This window comes from Anopheles nili, chromosome 2, assembly GCF_943737925.1.
Source record: "Anopheles nili chromosome 2, idAnoNiliSN_F5_01, whole genome shotgun sequence".
NCBI classification, from domain to species: Eukaryota; Metazoa; Arthropoda; class Insecta; order Diptera; family Culicidae; genus Anopheles; species Anopheles nili.
The window spans coordinates 25,186,944-25,207,088 of NC_071291.1; the positions used below are offsets into that span (position 1 = coordinate 25,186,944).

Consider the following 20,145-nt stretch of genomic DNA (forward strand, 5'->3'; position numbering starts at 1 on the left):
TCGAATTGAATACAAATGCTACAAACGTGTCATTTGATGACAGCGTACTCGAAACCTTCGGTAAAACTAACAGATGCAAATCACACAAAACCACACAAATACACAACACCTACATATATAAGAGAGAAAGACGTAAAATAAAAGATCCATATTTCGACCGTTTTCTGCTTGCTTTGTAGTTGAAAAAGTAACCATTGCCATCAAAATAGAGCAAATAAATGCTCAACTCAATTCATTCTAACGACCGAGACGAGTCTTGAGCACGTGGCGAGAACGGCATGTTTTTTTCGTGCTTCATCACAGAGAGTGGCATTATACATTCTAGCTTCCCTATCATTCGTACTACTACAACATTCAACCTAAAAGAATAAACTTCATCAAATAAAACAAACGCCAAATCACTTTTACCGGGTCTCCTAATATTACAGGGTTAAAATTATTCTTGCCTCTCCCATAATTTGGTGGAGACGAGTGTTAAATAGTTTGGGTAATATACGTAGTCATGCAGAATATAAATCCTAACTCACCGAGAGTAAAATTGGGTAGTTATAAGAGAATCCTTGATGGAAGTGTAAGAGGTGTTACATTGCGGCGCATTTTGCGCGAGTGTTTGAAATTTACCTTGTCTGGGTATGATTGTATATATGCTCGATTGTATATGATTAATGTGTATACTATGCGACTAATACGATAAACTGATTTAAGTAGCGTCCCGGAAGCGAGTCTACCCGAACAAAACTTAAGGGAGCGATAAATGTTACGACGATGAAGTGGGCCTTATTGGAAAAGAGTATATCAGACTTAATGTTTAACGATGGAAGCTTAATTCATTTTCGGTTCTAAACTTTTAGTTGATTATCACTCGCAGTAGTAATAGTGGTAGTGCTGATCGCGTTGTTTGCGGTACCAATAGTAGCATTGCTAGTGCTACTGGTGGTCATTGTGTTGTTTGTAGCAGCATTATTTGGCATCATGGTTGGCCACGCTATTTTCGCGTCGATCCTTTTGTAGGCTATCATAAAATGTTTCCCTTTAGCCGTCATCCGAACATCTTGTGGACATTCGGTATCATGAAGAAGAGTTTCTGATCAACAGAAAATCAAAGAAATGCATTAATAAATCCACATTACTACGCTAGCGATAGTTACCTTCACCGTCAATCAGCTTAAACAATCCATAGTCCTGTGCATTCGTTATTCTGGCTTTGTGGGCGATTATTCGGCAGACTTCTTTCGTTGTTGTATGCGGCCTTATCGGAAGCGTTCGGGTTTGTATCGAGCCGTTATACTCGTCGGGTATTATTACGCGCAGTACCGACGAGCAATTCGGTAACGTAGAAGAATCCCACTATATATCATGAAAGGTTGCAAATCATCAATCAATTACTCGTGAATAGACGAAGATGATTTTTACGAACGTCACTTACATCCAAAGTCGAAGTTCCTTCCTGCTCGCTGAGGCTAAAATTTTTAAGCACATGCACAGCACTACAAAGAGCGGTCAAGTAGTATCCCGCTTCACCGCTGAGCAACGAGGGCTGTAACAGCCCCCACATGTATTCGGCCTCGATTTCGGCACCAATAAATCCGCAGTGAGCTACTACCATGACCAACACAGGCAAGAAATCGTCCGCACTCAGTTGCTGCCCATTGCAGCACGTGGTCGCTTCGAAGATAGTAGATACTGCCGCTAGCAGTAGGTCGAGCTTCACCAACGGCAGCTCAGCCTCTTGCAAACGAACAAATAGAGTTGCAATTTGTCGCATGGCAGTCGGGCTGGGTGGTATCACATTGCCCTGAAATTGCATTTGCTACAATTAGTACAAGTTACATAAAAAGGAGCATTTTTTACGCTCAATCAATACATGCAACAAAATTAAATTACAGTGGTTGCTTGAGCATTGTTTGAATCATTGGCACACTAACATAGTTTACATACGTAATACGTAAAAAAAAGCATATGGACATAGCTACAAGCAGTACCGATCTGTCGTTAACTGAAGGTTGTCGTTTTAGTTCGCGCACTTACCTTGATACCGAAGGCAAGCGGACCACGGCCTGCGGTCGAGCGAACCTTCTCCACAATCAGCTGTATATCGCCCGACTGACTGTAGTAATCCACAAACAAACCGTACAGATGCTCACGCAGCGGCAATATCACCAGCTTGTGCATCACCTCTTCCAGTATCGAGTCGAGGTTGAGGAACTCGTCAGATTTTAGCTGGGCTCGCGCCTTCTGCACCTCTCCCGCGAATTCACCCTCACCGTGCTTTACGAGATAATTTTTCATCCCGGACATGAACTGGCGCATATTGCGCATCACAACCTGTGGGTGAGGGGCGGCTTTCGATTCCTTGGTGCAGGCGATGAAATTGCTTACATTGCGAGAGAACGTCGAGTCTGGTTTGCTGGCAAGATAGAACGCGTATGTCGCAATCGACTCACCGGGACCGTTATGCGAGGTTCTGTTGCGCGGATGACCTGAAATAGTAGAGCACAACCTGTTAGCTAGATTCGCAACAGCAAGTACAACGAAAATAAAGGAACAAGATCTCTCAAAAATGCGTATGGTCCTATATTAGTCCCTCTCAAAATTTGATGTCTAAATCAGAAAACATTATTTGGTAGCGATCGTTCTACACACGCGATATACCTCGCAAAAATTTGTCCTCGCAACAGGCAAAGATCTTATGCACCAGCTTCTGCCACATTCCGTCGAACCGTGTCATTTCGTCCATCTCCTTGCCCTGGTCCAGCTTACTGAATATCTTCCGATATCGTCGCTTCTTCATCAACAGCACCCGTCCGTGTTCCTCTTCTATGTGCCCAACGTTGATGATTATATTACCCTGCTCGTCAAGCCCGAACAGTTGTTCCACGTCCGCCTCCCTAGGTATAATCGGATCGAGCATGACCGAGCAATCAGGCAGTGACTCCGAAGGGTTACATTCGTCAAATTCCACCCGATACCACCCTTCCAGCAGTAACAAAGAACAGAAGTTTCTGTTCACCGCCGGAAGTTCCTGCTCACATACGAAAACTTTACAAGGACCTGCGGAACGTGCCAGCAGGAGCGGTTCCTTCTGGGTCGAAAATTTGCACTCCTGCGGCACTAGAAGTCCTTCCTGTACGCGAAAACTTTCGAATAGTCTATCGAACCTGCCGCTACTGAACGTCCAGGAGTTGCTGATGCAGCTCAGATCGCGCAGCTGGTTCTGCTGTCCGTATTTCACATCTTCGAAGGTTGGGCGATGCCACGCAAAGTAAGGCTGCAACTGTCGCTCGTCGCTGGTGCGCTGCTCTACTTGGTGCTGTTTCTCAACAGGATCTCTGTTATCGGGCCTAGCAGCACTAGTTAAATCAACCTTTGCTCGACATTCACCTTCACGGTCTTGTGGCGTTGATGCAACAGCAACTATCCCATTTATCGTTATCCCGTGATGGTTGTTTGCAAACGATTTGGACCGAGATTTAACGCCTGCCAGTGGCCAAGCCACCGGCTTCTCGTCCGCGTGTGTGCGATCCGAGTCTCGAGATTCGTATCCGCATCCACCCGACGACGACGGAGTGGTCCCACCGACGAAGATGCAATTCATCATTCCGGTAGTTTCATTCCGGTTCACGTATCTTGCATGTGACCACCTTCTGCACCACCGCATGGCAAATAGAGAAGCGATTCTTGCCCGACTGCACGAAACGGCGGAATCGATAGTTTCTCATTAGAACGTCGCGGACGCAAGCGTCCCTAGTCTTCGACTTCTTTTTAGAGCCCTGGGTACGTTGACCGTAGCCCGTTGTGCGTGAGTATTCCCCTCCAACCGGGCGGTTGATTACACCGGGTTTTCACCGCGTTCTCAATCAACAAACATCGATTGAACCGTCCCGCGCGAAGACCACATTCAAACTGATCTGGTTCTTCTATTTTCCCACGCACGAGCGTTAAGATTCTGAGAGTTGCGAGTTATCACGCACAAGAAAGAAAATTTCAAAGTACGTATGTACCCTGAACATGACACACCCCTACATGGACACATACAATCAACAAGAGTGTAACTAAGAATATCTCCTCGAGTGAACAATAAATTACACATCTTCACGCATAAATTAACTCATCGCCATCCTCCTCACTTCCGTGCCTGGCACTGCCGGTTATTGGCAGTCTGATCTGGAAATATTCCCGAAATGGGCACTTTCTTCAAGGCACCGCCCCCGTGCCGCTACGCAATAAAACTATGCAAATAAAGCATTGTTTTAAGCGTTTCAAGGCAAGACAAGGCAAATAAACAAACCATCCCGCTGAAGACACCCTCTGCCCGTCTATCCCAATGCTCGAAGTAATCATTGTGCTAATAAGTAGCTGCTTATCAGAAGGTCCCTACCCTGATGGCTGTTGCTCACGGGGTGCAGCGGCAATAGCCGTCAAACGATAGCGGAAGCATGAATATTATGACTCGACGTATACACACTTCCAATGCAACTAAAATGCATCGTAAACTAGTACTGGCCTGGTACGCTAAGGCGAAAGCTTAGTCACTTATCGGGTAATCGTACGTTTGGTCAGCCTTACGAATTCGTTGCTATAGATTGTAGTAGTAATTGAAATTTGTGTCAATGCATCGACTCTAAGATGCGATAGCTGATGCAATAATACTCTCGAATTAAAAAGCCATTTTAATGTAGGCTACAGTAGATGTGTTGAAACTATGTGATCATCAAACATCCGGCTGCATGCATGAAAAATCTCTGAGTTATTTACTCAGCAAACGGATACGGCTAAGGACGAACAAAAAACACAACAATCCGTCGCCTTGATTCCTGGATTTACCCTCGGACAATTTACATCCAACTCAAAGCATTCTATGTGGGTAGAATAAATGGTTGGGAAATACAGATGAAATATGTTGGGTTTTCCATTATTTAGCTACATTGACAAGGTTTATGAAAACAGGTCACTGCCTTAGTTTCAAGACCTTTAACGATACCAATTGTTTTTTCGGTTGGATATATATACCGTCTTTTTGACAAAAGAATGTGTTTTATATAAATAAATGAATATATATATATATATATATATATATATATATATATATATATATATATATATATATATATATATATATATACATATATATATATATATATATATATATATATATATATATATATATATATACACACACACATATATATATATATATATATATATATATATATATATATATATATATATATATATAGTATTGGAAAAAAATACAAATCTAAAATTTAAAGTACAACTTAAAAATACTCACATAAAATTTCACGATCGCGACAACTACGGGATCGCAGAATGGTGGCAACTTTTTGTTGTGATTGTTGCGGCTGTTGTTGTTGTTGTTGTTGTTGTTGTATATCTCTACGATAGCGATTATCCTGCGAAACTGGACCGGTGTTCTCGTAGGTGTTGCCTATGTTCGGAACATTTATCGTTGATTCTACAACATTCGAACAATTATAATAAAGGCCTGCATTTTTATTCAAAAATACTTACGATCGTTAGGAAAGAAGGAGTCCCATTGAGAGCTATCCCACGGTTCGGAAAACACAGTACCATCATCTGAATGTGCACTATTGATGACTGAAGTAGCGTATGCTGGGTAAGGATGACATAATTCGTAAACATAAATTCGTAATTGTACTGAACAATGTTGCTTACCATTAACATGCTTTTCCACGTTATCATAGGCAGATTTTCGTTGTCCTCTCTTACTTAACGTTCCGAATCCAGATTCACCATTAGCACCGGTACTATCATTCTCCAAAATTCCGTCCAACAATTTTTCTGACAAATTCAACGCAGGCAATTTTTTCGCGATAATCTGATGAATCGTTACCGGTCTTCCGACAAGACTGTCCGCACTTTTTTGCTGCGATTTGGTTGACGGTTCTATAGACCTAATCGACAACGAGGGAGTCTTCCATCGAATATCCGAGTCATAATCGTTTGTTCCAAGACCGCTACTACCAGCGGTAATGTTTAATTCGTGCATCCGAACACCCGTTACCATTGAATCATTTTTATCTAGTGTCAACTCATCAAGTGAAGCAGCAAAGTTGTTCTAAAATGGAATATTCAAATTGTTTCTCAGAGTTGGTGTTCAGTTTAACAAGGATTGGATGGTACCGTGTTACTTACATTAACATTATACCCTTGTCCGTTTCCCCATGGGTGTACTGAGGCTAGTAATGAGTCCTCATTGCCAAACAACTGCTTTGGGGGTTCCGAATGACGCTGACTACTGTTTGACGAAGCCAACCGGTTCAAAGGGCTGCGTCGTATTATGTTATGTGGCAAAATGTCAGCTGGATCGGCGTAGAAAGGACTGGTCTGTTTCTGCTCCTGGTTACCACTAGCCCCACTCATTACATCTTCAAATGTTACGGGAGTACCAGCGGGAGCAATGTAAGATATGTTTGAGCATGATCGCTGTAGCTTATCTGATACTGGCGCTCGACTAAACCTATCGTCATTCCTTGGCACTGGGGAGAACGTTTTCAAAGCTACTGGTGGACGTGCTGGCGCTGGTCTGTCTGTAGGCGTACTGACACGATCACTCGCTGAATCTATACCACCCAAACCAACCGCAAGATTGTCCACAGAATACGATGGTGCAGCTGCATTGCGAGATGAGATTAGTTTATTTGGCCCGAAGCTCATGGATTCCATCGATGGAGAAACAAGACCTTTAAGTGCTGTAAAAACGAAATGCATAAATATAAGTATCAAGTCAACATATGAAAACGATATTAATTACAATTAAGACTTACTTAAATCTTCGTGGATGATTATTCCATGCCGGGGCCCTATAAGAGATCTTCGATCGCCTTTCGTTACCTCCTGTGACCAGATGTCCTCGTAATCGCTAATCTTATCGACTAACGTACTTCGACAGTAAACAGAAGGTGACTCAAGGATGTCCGATTCCTGTTTTATAGATCCATATTTGTAACATTGAACTCAATGATACAGCAGTATCCCATCCAACCCATTACCTGGTAGTGCTTGGATTCTTTGCGTTTGTTACGACGACTGACGCGAGTACTATTCGCTGGAATGCTCATGCATGCAGTATCCATATCCGTTCTAGGATTATGTGTTGGATCTAAAGGATGTTGTTGCTTGAATACGTTCCCAACTCCTTCGCCCGTAATCTCGTTGTCACAGTACCATAAAGTGGTACCAGCAGGTGGAATCTGAGAATTAACAAACATTGATAAAATCACAAATTTGTCTGAGATCTAAGCCGCCAAGCCCCCATGTGAAAATAAGTTTTGTATATTTGTACATACCACATTGCTAATATTTTTGCCACCAGCGGAGGAAGGCAGCTCTTTACGATGCAATGAAGTATCCATTGATGGAAAACCCGTGCTAGGAGTCACAGCAGCAGGTTTTTGAGGAGTAAACCCACCACCTTCTACTGTCGGACTGTTCTCTACCAGAGGAAGTTGTATACGCCTTGCTGGAGGCGCCGGAGGACTCCTACATAAATAAACAACGAATCTTATTAACAAATAAAGAACGACTAATTCTTGCTCCTCAATAAAGTATTACAGCACCTGATTGGTTTAATGTTGAGCGTGTTTGGTGGAGTAGGCCTCGGAGCACGTGGTTTCCTTTCCAACGTGCTGGTCGCATTTTGCCCATCACTCTGCCTGCTTTCCATCGATGATGAGGTAGAAGTTGACATTTCACCACCGATGGCATCACCGTTTGAACTTCCGGTGAAGCTTCCTAGTAGGGTAGCGTTGAATAATTCGATATGCTTTTCAACTTCGGGTGGTGCCGTAGGAGATACGATTTGCTGTTTGCGCGCCTTGAATGTACTCGTTTTGCCAATAATGCCCGTTTGGCTTTGGTGCGGGTCCATTGGAGACATCATGATGGCACTATCAATTGATTCCGGGCTGAGCAGTGTTTGACCGTTACTAGCTGTAAAGCTACTTAGCGTGGAAAAGGTGTCGGTCGGTGTCTCCCCGAAAGTGTTTGCCATTCCCATCGAACCCAACGGCATCCCAACGGACGAAGTATGCCCAGTCGGGGTATGGTTAAGTACTGAAATGCCGATGCCGCTCGAATGTGTCGCCTCGGATGGCGTGTTCATGTGACTAGAGGTAGCGGACGGCGTAGCCGGAATGGTCGGCAGCTTTGGTTTCGGTGAGCTAGCCATCGGATAGCGCCAAAATTCTTGACCTAGCAAAGCCAACGAGGACAGCTGCTGGCGATTTTTTGCTTCCCGCAAAGCCACTGGAAGGCAAAGCTGCACTGGCAACTCGTCACAGCACTGCGTGTAATGAGCAATGAGAGAGGGTATCGAGTCGAACTTGAAACGAGAGCTTTCCAGACTAAGCTGACCATTGTTGGATTGTATCAGATAGTGTTCAATATACGGTCCAGAATTCGGAGGCAAACGCACGGAAACCGCCATCGTCTTCGACTGACTCGATCCACGGACGATAAAAGTCTAAAATAAAAAGGGATAGCTGATGAGATTTCAAAGTCGAAGAAAAAGGCTGCTGTACAACATACTCCTTCTTCTTTTCCCTGAAGCAAATGGATCGCACCGGAACGCTGAATACCAGGTAAGAACCAAACAGGATGTGAACGAAGCAAACGTTCCAGCAAGCTCAACACGATTGCTGTCGGGTTGGCTGAGCTATCCGATTGTTGTGACTCCTCGTCACTCGAAGTATCCTCGCCTTCGGCCAGTCTACCTCCATCAGAGCTGGACACAAGCGACGTATGCGACTGGAACGAAGAACATTAATCGAAATCAATATCTTTCTCATTCAGCATTCCAAAACAATGGTTGGCTCGGACTGTCTACCTCATAAAGTTCCTCCTGAGATAATTCACGATTGTTCGGTAGCAGAGGCATCAGATCGTCGTCCGTGAGTTCCGATTCATTATGTTGTGAAGAGGAATGCAACGAACTCAATCGCTTCTTAGCCATTAGAAGTGAAGACTCCATCCTGAAATTTGTTATCGCTTAGTTATTGTAAGACGGGCCAGGTACAATATCAAACAAAAAAACATACCCTTTTGATAGTCGGTTTGTACTTCCACTATTTGAAATGGTTTCCTGCTTAAATTTGGTCACCTCAGCGTATCGCCTGATCAGTGAAGAACTGTCAACCACGTTCGTTGCACCATCGATGTAGTCGCGATTTCCATCGCAAACCCGCTCAGGGCTGCTTAGTTTCGCTGGCAATGAAATGGGACGGCTATTGGCCGGGGATAGCTCGGATGCACAGTTCGCTAGGTGCCGGTTGAGATGTCGTGTAGTTACATCCCGGCTGTGATAGAAATCACTGCCGAAATTATCTACCGGAATGTCCTTTCGCTCGTAGCAGTTGTCGTCAGTCTCAGACTCGGCCATGATTAACTTTTCGATTTTTTAAATAACAGACAAACTCAGCTGCACTTCCACCTCCCCAGCCAATGCTTATACACTCCTCCAGTGATTCGGAAAAGAACCTAGAAAAGAAGATAAACAGTACTGAACGTAAGTGCCGCATCCAATAGGCTTAGGCTGGATCAAGAGAAACGAGCTTCTACATGAGCGCTCGTGGACAACGAAACGACCACAGCGTAAGAATGTAAACAAGGCGTTTGATTGCTTTTTATTTTTATCTGCCTGGTCGCAACAGCCTGCTCGAAGACGGTTAACTTTACTTAAGAAAAATTCCAGAGACCTCTGAATCACGCGGCCTGCTGGGACATTTTAATGCGACACACGATTCGTGCTTATGTAAGTGTGTATTTTTTTATATAAATATATTCGATAAGAGCACCCCAGCAGCGCATTGCTTTACTATTTGGTCCGTTGTATCTTGCTGGCATACGAGATGGAGGGGTGACCTCCTCTAACAATCACACAGCACTAAAGAAAATATGCTTATGAAATGCTCTGCTTTTTCTTACCAACAACGACCAGCGTGTCGCTATGGTATTTAGCTGCGTTGATTGCTCTCGTTCCCAATGAATGATGCACATTTATTCCACAGCTTCCCCGACGAGCTGCTTCAATCGACTTAATTGATTCGGCCGTCCGTCTCAAAAAAGAAACAGGGAAACACATCTCATCGCCACCGTAATGTTATAGTTACATCAACGAAATTTGAAGAGAAAAATTGCACCAACTGGGTCTGGGTCTTCATCGTTGCACATAAATTTCGCTGCATTTGTGCACTGCAGCTACGTGATGTTCATGCATAAAAATGCCTAATGCAATTGGAACATACACAATTCTTATTAGACAGGTTTTCGTTTGCACTTTCAACAAATTTGACCCCTTTGCCACCCGTAGGATGTTTCCACCCTCCACGATCAATAAATTCCTATGGAATTCTGAATTCTCAACTTTTGGTTTGCATCATCGCACACTAAATATGAATTCGAATTTACGTTTGGCCTACAACTTCTTCCTACACGTCCAAAGATGAAACATTAACACATGCGTATTGCGGTAATGTTTTGCGACCTGTTTTACAATATTAGCCCGTAACGTGGATCGATAGATAGAAGCTATTGCATCAAATATTTAATAAATGACCTATGACCTCCCGGAAAGGACATGCCGCGCACATGAGACACCGATGTCCTGAAGCACGCTGCATGATGCCGCTTAGTAATGAGACTCCCCCGCCCACTCACATTCGTGTTCACACATTTTCATGCATTCCTATCTGCGCGTAGCAAACACTTTGGACGAGCACAAAAGAATCAAATGGACGTACAAATGCTAAAACTCGATGGACGTAAACGCTCACTTTAGCTTTCCAATTGTGTTCCGTTCTCGAGGGAAGCCAGGCTCCTCAAACATTCCAGGATTTCCATGTCTTTGATGGAAAATTTCACGCAGAAACACTACGAAAAGAAAATCCAACTCCAACACAGCATTCACTTCTTTCGTCAGTGTCTTCTTCTTTTACTTACTCCACTATTTATTTTTTCTAGTTCACTTTACGACGAATGATGTATCCTTGAAAGTAACAAACCTGAGTGGTTTTACACCAACATATTAACAGATATGTTACATTTTTACAATTCTTATGACCGTCTACATCTTAATAAAGTGTTTAAATCGCTTCTTCTGTTGAAAATTGTAGTTTCAAGGAAAAATATCTTCAAAACAATCACGTACACATATAATACTGACATGACAGACGTCAGAAATGAAAATAAGAATCTTGCCGTCAAATTCATTTTTTAAATTTGTTTGAATCTTCAACAAAGTATATTCAAACAAATTACTACTCTTAAAACACATGAAACCCTCGAAAATCTTGTTTTAATTTCTCATAATTTATTGAACAAATAAAGCGAGGTTTTGTGCCCAAGTTTCCTGTCCAATATATGGAAAGTATCCTAAACGAAGTTTTTTAACTGTAATGCGGAATCTTATAAGATTTCAAAAGCTCTCATCTTATTTGAAATTGTATATGTTCTTTCTATAAAACTATTAGGACTTCCAACATTTCAAAATTGTTATTTCAAATTGAATACATGGTATTAAGTGCAGGTATTGATATACTACACTGATATATGTACGGCTCCACTGATATATGATTGAAACTCCTATGGAAAAATTTCTTTAGGTTAAAGTTAGTTATTTGGACAATTTTTAGAGTAAATTGTATCATCATATGTACTTTGTAGTATAAATGAGAGTGATAGAGAGAGAGAGAAAGAGAGAGAGAGAGAAAGTGGGAGTGAGAGATAGAACAAGAAAAGGTATTGCGAAATGAAAAATAAGAGAAACAATTGAGAGAACTTTTCCTGTTTATGAAACCTTTGTTGACTCCATCCTTTAACTCCTTTATCTTTATATTTTCTTTCATTCTTTTAAGAAACTACTGAAAAAATTGACTGCTCATCTAGCAGGTCGCAAAACGTACAAAATAATTTATTCCCATTTTCAATAGTTTTAAACCAACATCCATATCTAACATTGGATCCATCTCAAACTTTGAATAAGTTAGGCGAATAGCAGCATACACGTTTTCCTGTGCCTTGTCGTTTTCTTATCCTGGGCACAGGACAAACCCAAACTTTAGCGTTTAAAACACAATTTTCTCATTATTCACGACATGTGGAACATACAAGTAATTAAATAACTAATTTTACGTAATTTCCATATTAAGCTTATATCTTTTCTTTGTCCAAAACACACTATTTGTGTCAGTTTTCAGTTCGTACATGAACGTTTTCGCCAGCAACATAAAGGCAATGTCTATGGTCCTTTCCTAGAACGCACCATCCTTGTTCTTGCTAGGACTACGTGGCCCCATCTGTATATGCTTTTGGGCAGCTGCGCAATGGGGCTCGGTCTCTCAGTGGAAAGAAAACAAATCAAACGCAGTGTGTCTAGATGGATTTCAAGTTTTTTTTATATCTCGTCTTATACTACATTGAGCAACGATGACTAATATTTTGCTATAGTGTTACGAGCTTGTGAGCTTAGTCCAGTATCCGAAAGCGATAGTTGCCAATCCGAAAAAATGCTTCTGAAAAAATTATCTGCGTTGTGATTGTAAACCAATTTGTGCTATTGCAAATCACACTACGTTTGTAGGATCGTTGCGAGAATTGTGCGGGTATTGGTCATGAAGCTTCTACGCAGTGATAATATTTATCTTCTTTGTACAAGCGGTATTTCATGTTTTGCGTGTGCATCCTTGGATATGTTTGTCATGTAAGGGACCCGAAAACTCAGGACATCAAGTGTCGATGTTACTAATCCTGCTTATCATGTTATGATTGGAGGCGGCTCATTGCACATTCAACTTCTACTATCCATCCGAAACTATTCCAAGCAAATAATCTAGCTTTGCAGGGCCGAATAGATAAATATGGTAATGCGGACAACAAGTTTGATAAAAGCAGCCAAGCTGTGACCCGATTGCCTGTGACCAAAAGGGTGTCTCGAGAGCGTGTCGTATAGAACCGCAGTGCTTCAGGGCAACACATGTGTTATGCGTTGGCACTTGGTTAAGAAATTTCTTTATCGCATCCTTATTTCCTGTTCTGATGAATAGCTGACCATACTGCCACTATAGAGCGTAAGAAGTAAGAAGAGTAAACTGCATTGTGCTATCGACAATATGATGGATGTAAACGTATAAAAGGAACATACGATCGCAGAAAAAGTTCTCTGTCGAAATGTGGTACAATCAGGTCGAACGTGTGTTGCCGTCAAGATACAGTTCGGTCATTCATCAGGTCATCTAGCTAAATTGTACTAAGCTAGCTGCCTAGTGAAGGGCAACATTGTACTTGATTTTCTCAAGACAGCTACCATTCAAATACGCGGAAAAGCAGTTCAAAAACTCGCACCGTACCTGGAGCTTTTATCGGAAACATGTGAAACGTTGCGCTGTGTGGAAAAACGCTGAAGTAATACTTAGCCAGTCAGGAAAAACGTATATATCTATTACAGATCCTGTGTGTTCAATGGATCAATACATTATCGCAAATCAGTTCAATTACGGGTGAACCTAATTTTTGAACTCGAGCTGTATTTACTACTTCCCGGCTGGCCGGTGAATCTGCAACTATTCCACAGGAAAATGTGAGTGTGATTGTAAAATGTGAAATTTGTCATACGATTTGCAGCTGGTACGGAATGGTTAACTGTACAAAAAGAGACTTCCCATTTACATATTTATTTTATAACGTGCTCCCATTTTAAAAGAAAAGCTACGAACTGGAGGAGCACATGGTCGAGAAAATTCACAAAGGAATCTTACCCTTATACATCTTTCTGCAAAGCAGCTATATTCATATTATACTATCATACAGAAAAATAAATACAAAGTAATTATGATCAATAAAATGCCCATTGCATAATGTTGACACGAGCTATATTTTTTTTCGTTCGATTAGACTTAGCAGCTTCAATGACGACGATGGTGCGAAATCCGCATCGTAGCAACCCAGGTTAATGAGTTATAAATCCACCCCGTCGTTGCAAACACTTATACTACGTGATATTTTTAAGCTAAACTACTTATTGAAGTGATCAAAGAGCCATGAAGCATCTTAACTAAGTAGTTCACAAACGGACAATGTGTTAGATTTGAAAACCTGAGGGTTTGCAACGACTTCGCGGATGATCCAATGCAACATGTTTTTTTAACTGCTTGATGAGAATTACATAATTTTAAAGATCTATTTTATATCGACGGACTGCACTACATTTAAATTGGGGATTTCGCTTGCAGTTGCAACACTGAAAAATAATTTATTGTTTAGTGAAAGCAGTGATAGTTTTGATATATTTTTCGAAATAGCGAGCTCGAATTTTGAGCTCTTCACCCAGTCTACCACACAAATATACAAACAGCAAGTGTAGCAGTACTCTTGTTTCGCTGTACTGATTCTTTCGGGCTGGATTAGCTACCGTGACGTCATTGGCAACAAGGACATGATAAAATTTTGTGTTGGTAGCTGCACAACTTAGCTCATTTTGTGTTATGGATAGATGCGGGTGGGAAAATGAATGCGGAGGAAGCGCCAAAAATAAAGAGAGATGAAATGTACTTGCATATCTCTTTCTCCCACACACTGCACCGCGGCGGAATAATTTTGTGGAAAAATCGATACGAGTCCGGCCACCATTGCAGTGGAAAAGCAAGTGGAAAAGCGAACAGCAATCCAGAAAAATTAGTTCGTTTTTCGTGAATTGGCACGTGAAACTGTGTAAAAGCTGGTTTTGAACCATTATCGCGAGCGTTTGTTGTTGATGTCGGCCGTTCGTGCACGGGATCTATTTTTGTAAACTTCACGCAGGTGCGTAACGCGAAAATTTAACTGGGCTTGCTCAGCAATAATGTGTGTTGTGTGGTTGGTGTTTGGTAAAGGCAAAAGGGCAAACTCGGGAAATTTTCATGCGCTAAGGCCTCCAATAGCGCTTGATTTTGGGAAATGAGCTGAGTCGAATGGCAAAAAACTGTAAACAAACCGAGGCATCCGCCCGCAGTCGCAATGGGTCCGTCGTGCAGGAAAATAGTGATTTGTCGCGAGAAACCAGAAAATAGGATTTTTCATCGTGCCGTGCTCGACAAGATGGATGAAATTTATTTCTTTCGCGCGCGTAAGCGTTATTTTTTTTGACATGTCGAAGAAATGTGCTGTGCCCGCGTCGGTCCTAGCGGCGATGGTGGAAAATGCAAGGGTCGTGAAAAACTAACATCCGGCAGAAAGTACGCATTGGATGTGTAATTTACTGTTTTACATCCATCGGAAAAATTCTATCAGCTACGCCTCCACCGACATGTTATTCTTGCGGTGTTTGGAGTGCTACCATATGGGGTGGTTTCAGGATAGTACACCATTTTTCCACGTTCGTCTTCTCGCAGGCTTCGGTATAGGCGGTGCATTTTGCATTGAGAAAGCAAACCACGCTTCAATGCCGAGGCAACGGTGAATTGCACCCACGAATTTGCCCCGCTAGGCGAAAAAACCGGGTTCACAAGGTGCAGACCCGAAAAATGAATCACTTTGTTGCTGCTTAGGTAAGAAGAAGCAAAAAAGAAAGCTCGGGTGAGGGGTGCTGAGAATAGAATAAGCAAGGGGTTGTTGGCTTGGTTTTCCATGCTGCTACGTTTTACGGAGGGGTGGCCGTCCTATGTAAGCGATAGGGGAAAGACATGACCCGGTGGGGTTTTAAAAGCACGTGTTAAAAGAGGAAGGCACGAACAACACTCGCGTCGTACAAAGAGCGGCCGCTGCAAGGCGAGTTACATGCGTTTTAAAGGGCCGCATGTTTGCATGCTCGCTTCGCGCGGTGTTGTTCAAGCGTTTGTTGGTGCCGGTCTTGATCGCATAAGAACAATGGATGTTGGTCGAAGGCTACTCGACCACACACGTGGACATCTGGGTTGCGAATGGTTGCACGATCTATATCGATCTACTCAAAATTAACCAAACGTTTTTGGTGCTGTTTTTGAATTGAAAACAGTTTTAAAAATTATGTATCATTACATGTAGGTTGGGATACAGGATTCGGGAAGTCTATTCATCAAATGCAATACATGTCCATCAAATAGAGTTGGTAAAAATAAAAAATTCCAATATTGTTAAATAATAACGTAGCAAAGTTTGAGCCGTGTTTTACATTGAACGGAAAACTGCTTATTTGGTGCACCGCAGTTTATTTCTATTATCCTGTACAATTGCAGCTACAGCAAAATAAAACGAACCAAACATGAGTTTAACTATAAATGCGGTAGATGCAATGGAGTTTGTCGAGGACGACAATATCACAGGAGCATCGGACGATGACGATGACGACAATCCGAGTAGTCCGGGCAGTGCGTACGATGATGGGAACCTCATCAACGTTGCTATGGAAAATGAAGTCACTGCACAGCTTGTTGCCGCGGGTGTAGTTGGTGTTGCTGCCGCTGCCGCAATCACATCTTCTAAGAAGAAAAAACGGCCACATTCTTTCGAAACGAACCCTTCCATTCGCAAGCGACAACAGAATAGACTTTTGCGGAAGTTGCGAGTAAGTTCGATCCCCTGGACATATAACATTTTGGCGGTGCACTGGATTGTCGTTTTTTTTTTGTCACAGCAAACTATATTCGAATACGCTACACGTGTGGGACAGCAAGCCGTTGTGTTGGTTGCCACCCCTGGAAAGCCAAACAACATTTACAAAGTGTTTGGCGCAAAGCCGCTGGAGGACGTGTTGAAGAACTTGCGGAACAATGTGATGGACAAGTTGGACGAGGCTCTTGCGGCTCAAGCTCCCCCGCGAGTACAAGACGATCCGTCGCTTTTCGAGCTGCCACCGCTAATCATTGACGGTATACCGACCCCAGTAGAGAAGATGACACAGGCCCAACTGCGAGCGTTTATTCCATTGATGTTAAAGTACTCGACCGGTCGTGGCAAACCCGGCTGGGGTAGGGACTCCACAAGACCGCCCTGGTGGCCAAAGGAGCTACCGTGGGCAAACGTCCGCATGGATGCGCGTACCGAGGATGAAAAGCAAAAGGTAGGTAGCATTACAGATTCTATCCCCAACTACTTGGATGGTGTAGGTAGTTTTAATGGCAGAGACATCAATAACTTCTTCATAACCTTGTCTCGACTTGTTTTATAACTTATGGGGCTCCGCGCAGATAAGTTGGACTCATGCACTGAGAAAAATTGTCATAAATTGTTACAAGTATCACGGAAGGGAAGATCTTCTGCCTGCGTTCAGTGAAGAGGATGAGAAAGCGAACGCCATAGCAACGGCTAGCTCGAATGTAAGTATCATTCATCAAAGGGTCACGTGGTGGAAATTTGGCATACCAGTAATACACCGACCTTCATCGGTCGCGCCGATTGCCATGCTGATCACGATGTTGCATGAAAATCGAATTTCCACCATATCTCGCCGATGAATGCTTGGCAACTTTTTCAAAGTCATGAATGCTGGCAATCTTTAAAGTCACGCGTGTTAAACGTGTCCTTTTTTGTCTCACTAATTACGAAATGCTGCATTGACGGGGGGACTTTAGGTCGATGTTATGAAAATCGAAAACGGTAACGTAGTGACGGTGGGTCCGGCTGGCAATGGAAACACGGCCACGGCTACTATCACCAATGGGACAGGAGGCCAACAGCAGATCATCATACACCAAGCTCATCCGCAGCATCAACAGCAAACGCAGTCAAATGGACAGACCACAACGCTTACCACTGGCGCAAATGGTCATACGCAGATTATCAAGGAAAATGCTGACGGTACTATCCAGATACAGCAACAGTCTTCGCCCTCGCAGACCCTGAACGCGCAGGTTTGCTTAGACTCGATGGCTCTAAGCGATGTGGATGTTCGTACTAACACCAACTTTCTACTAAGCAAATCTAGTTTCGTTGTCGTGATGCTTTCGTTTGCAATTATTCATTTGAGTGACTTATTTATTTGTTTGATTTTACTTCTAATTGATTGATCAACTATAAATTGTTCCATCCAATTGTAAATGCGAGAAAAATGCATTTTCAACAGATGGTTTCAATTCGTCAGTTACGTGTTTTTTTGGTTCCTCTCTTGTGTATCTGTATCTTATATTTTTTTAATAGTGCTCGAATGATTTTCGCTTATTTGGCTTTGCATTTTGTAATGTTTAACTTACTGATTCTTTTATTTTACTTATTGATTTCACTTATTTTATTGACTTGCTCGTCTATTTTCAATTGTGGTGTTATTAGTTTTTATATCATTATGCTTTCTTTTGAATGCTTAAATGTAAAAAAATATAATATAAACATTTTTCTTGTTGTATTTTGTTTATTTACAGTTCACCCATACCGTGCTGCAGACCATCCAAAACGCTGATGGAACCGTTTCACTTATACAGGTTGATCCTAATAATCCAATAATTACGTTGCCGGACGGAACTACAGCACAAGTACAAGGAATTGCCACCGTTAGTAGTTAATAACATGTTGTTTTCAAGTCGAACACGCTAACGTTTTGTCTAATTTCAGTTACAACCACAAGGTGACGGAGGTGTTCATGCTATCCAAACTATATCAGACGGCCAGGGAGAGAGCATGTCAGTTGATCTAACAGAAGCCACTCTAGGTCAGGATGGGCAGTTAATTATTACAGGAGAAGATGGACAAGGTACTGCTGTTTTGCAAGAGCATGCTGAAACACAAAGAAGCAGAATTGTTAATATGTTTTGCTTCTACTCTTGTTTAGGATTCCCGGTGAACGTGAGTGGCATGATAACTGTGCCAGTGTCGGCACAGATGTATCAAACAATGGTGGCCAACATACAACAGGTGCCGAATGTGGATGGAACCGTGTGTATAACTCCTATGCAGGTACATAATATAGCAAGCAACCATCCGCAACAGTCACAGACTTCTTCTGGTGTTAGCACGACTAGTGCCGCGACTCCAAACTTGACCATTTCGACGAACGTAGGTGCATCGAACCAGCACCACGCCGCTGCAATGCTAGCCAACTATGCATTGGGTAGTAACGGAGCAATTTTGAGCATACCGCAAATACAACACCATTTGCAGTCTAGTAAGCACCACCGAGCCAATAGTGCAGCACGTTCAGCTGCTACTGGAGGCATGGTTGGATTAAATACGATACTCCCTTTGCAACGAGGTTGTTTTAATTTGCCCATCTCTAACACTCAACTACACGGAACGGACGCTAATAATCAAAACCTGACCAATAATAATAACCTTCCTCTAAGCGCTATAAGTGTGCACCGTAAATCGAACGAATTACCTGCTGCTGCTATTCTTGGCGGAAAAATCTGTATACCAAAGATTGAGCCGATGGACGAAGACAAAGACGGTACATCGTCGTCAGATACCGGCGCGCCGAGTTTTGTAATAAATTTGAGCGATATACCTTTCACGACGCACGATCCCAAATCCTCACAACAACAGCAACTTAAACGAGACCTAGAACTGACTGTACATGAAGGCAGCCAACTGATCGACGCGCTGAGTTTAAATCAAAAGAACAGCAGCAGTAATAGTGGTACCTCAAATGAGGTAGACATGAAACACCTTGGCTTGCAAAGTGTTTAAAGGAAGCATAAAGCATAGAGCAGACATTTGACGAGCAACGAACTTCTTACCCTTACAATCCTTCCTTCGTTGATAAAGCTACGTATATCCTTTAAACACCTGTGCAATTTTATTAGCAATGACGAAGTATTTTTTAAGGTTTTGAATATAAGTTGATTTTTGTTTTAGATGTTTGCCAAATTTAAATTTATTAGCTAATATATTATTTTTCATAACTCGGACAGTTCGTAGCTAATGATAATTTTTTGTGTTAGATTTATTTATTTGGTTTTGCTTGAGCACTTTATTAAAAATATCAAAAAGCAATGCAGCTTTTAAATAAGTCTAAGCCATAGTTTATTGCTGAAGAATGATGAAATGTTTCCTTTAAAATGTCTGCAAATTTTGCATATTTCTAGTCGTATACGTAAAGTTTCGATGTGTTTTAAAAATGTTCATTTTATGGAGTTAAGTAACAGAAAGTTGCGTTTTTATATAAATCTTATAATGAATGTGACGGAACCGCGAAAAAAAGTACAAATCAAATAGAATTTGTTCGTTAGG

General features: G+C 42.1%; 2 protein-coding genes across 2 annotated transcripts; one reads left to right on the forward strand and one right to left on the reverse strand.

Moving 5' to 3' along the window:
- Positions 1–839: 839 nt before the first annotated feature.
- LOC128720272 (protein sprint) lies at positions 840–9,418 on the reverse strand. Its single transcript, XM_053813937.1, has 15 exons — positions 9,078–9,418; positions 8,867–9,011; positions 8,569–8,787; positions 7,599–8,503; positions 7,332–7,521; positions 7,032–7,232; positions 6,807–6,963; positions 6,175–6,731; positions 5,695–6,097; positions 5,530–5,631; positions 5,291–5,473; positions 2,029–2,480; positions 1,427–1,795; positions 1,149–1,347; positions 840–1,084 (listed from the first exon to the last, which is right to left on the reverse strand). The coding sequence occupies exons 1-15, from the start codon at positions 9,416–9,418 to the stop codon at positions 840–842; spliced, it is 4,668 nt and encodes a 1,555-aa protein (XP_053669912.1).
- Positions 9,419–16,249: 6,831 nt separating this feature from the next.
- On the forward strand, positions 16,250–19,602 carry LOC128723424 (DNA-binding protein Ewg). Its single transcript, XM_053817201.1, has 7 exons — positions 16,250–16,552; positions 16,622–17,047; positions 17,175–17,303; positions 17,559–17,873; positions 18,342–18,470; positions 18,532–18,670; positions 18,749–19,602. The coding sequence occupies exons 1-7, from the start codon at positions 16,250–16,252 to the stop codon at positions 19,600–19,602; spliced, it is 2,295 nt and encodes a 764-aa protein (XP_053673176.1).
- The last annotated feature ends 543 nt before the right edge of the window (positions 19,603–20,145 follow it).

Excerpts from the sequence above, each read along its gene's own strand:
- LOC128720272 (XM_053813937.1), bottom strand. The coding sequence starts at position 9,418 with ATGGCCGAGTCTGAGACTGACGACAACTGCTACGAGCGAAAGGACATT. Across the intron at positions 6,732-6,806 it reads AATCATCCACGAAGATTTAA|CACTTAAAGGTCTTGTTTCT; the intron begins GTAAGTCTTAAT and ends TCGTTTTTACAG. Across the intron at positions 5,474-5,529 it reads CTCCTTCTTTCCTAACGATC|AATCAACGATAAATGTTCCG; the intron begins GTAAGTATTTTT and ends CGAATGTTGTAG.
- LOC128723424 (XM_053817201.1), top strand. The coding sequence starts at position 16,250 with ATGAGTTTAACTATAAATGCGGTAGATGCAATGGAGTTTGTCGAGGAC. Across the intron at positions 17,874-18,341 it reads TGGCTCTAAGCGATGTGGAT|TTCACCCATACCGTGCTGCA; the intron begins GTTCGTACTAAC and ends GTTTATTTACAG. Across the intron at positions 18,471-18,531 it reads AAGTACAAGGAATTGCCACC|TTACAACCACAAGGTGACGG; the intron begins GTTAGTAGTTAA and ends GTCTAATTTCAG.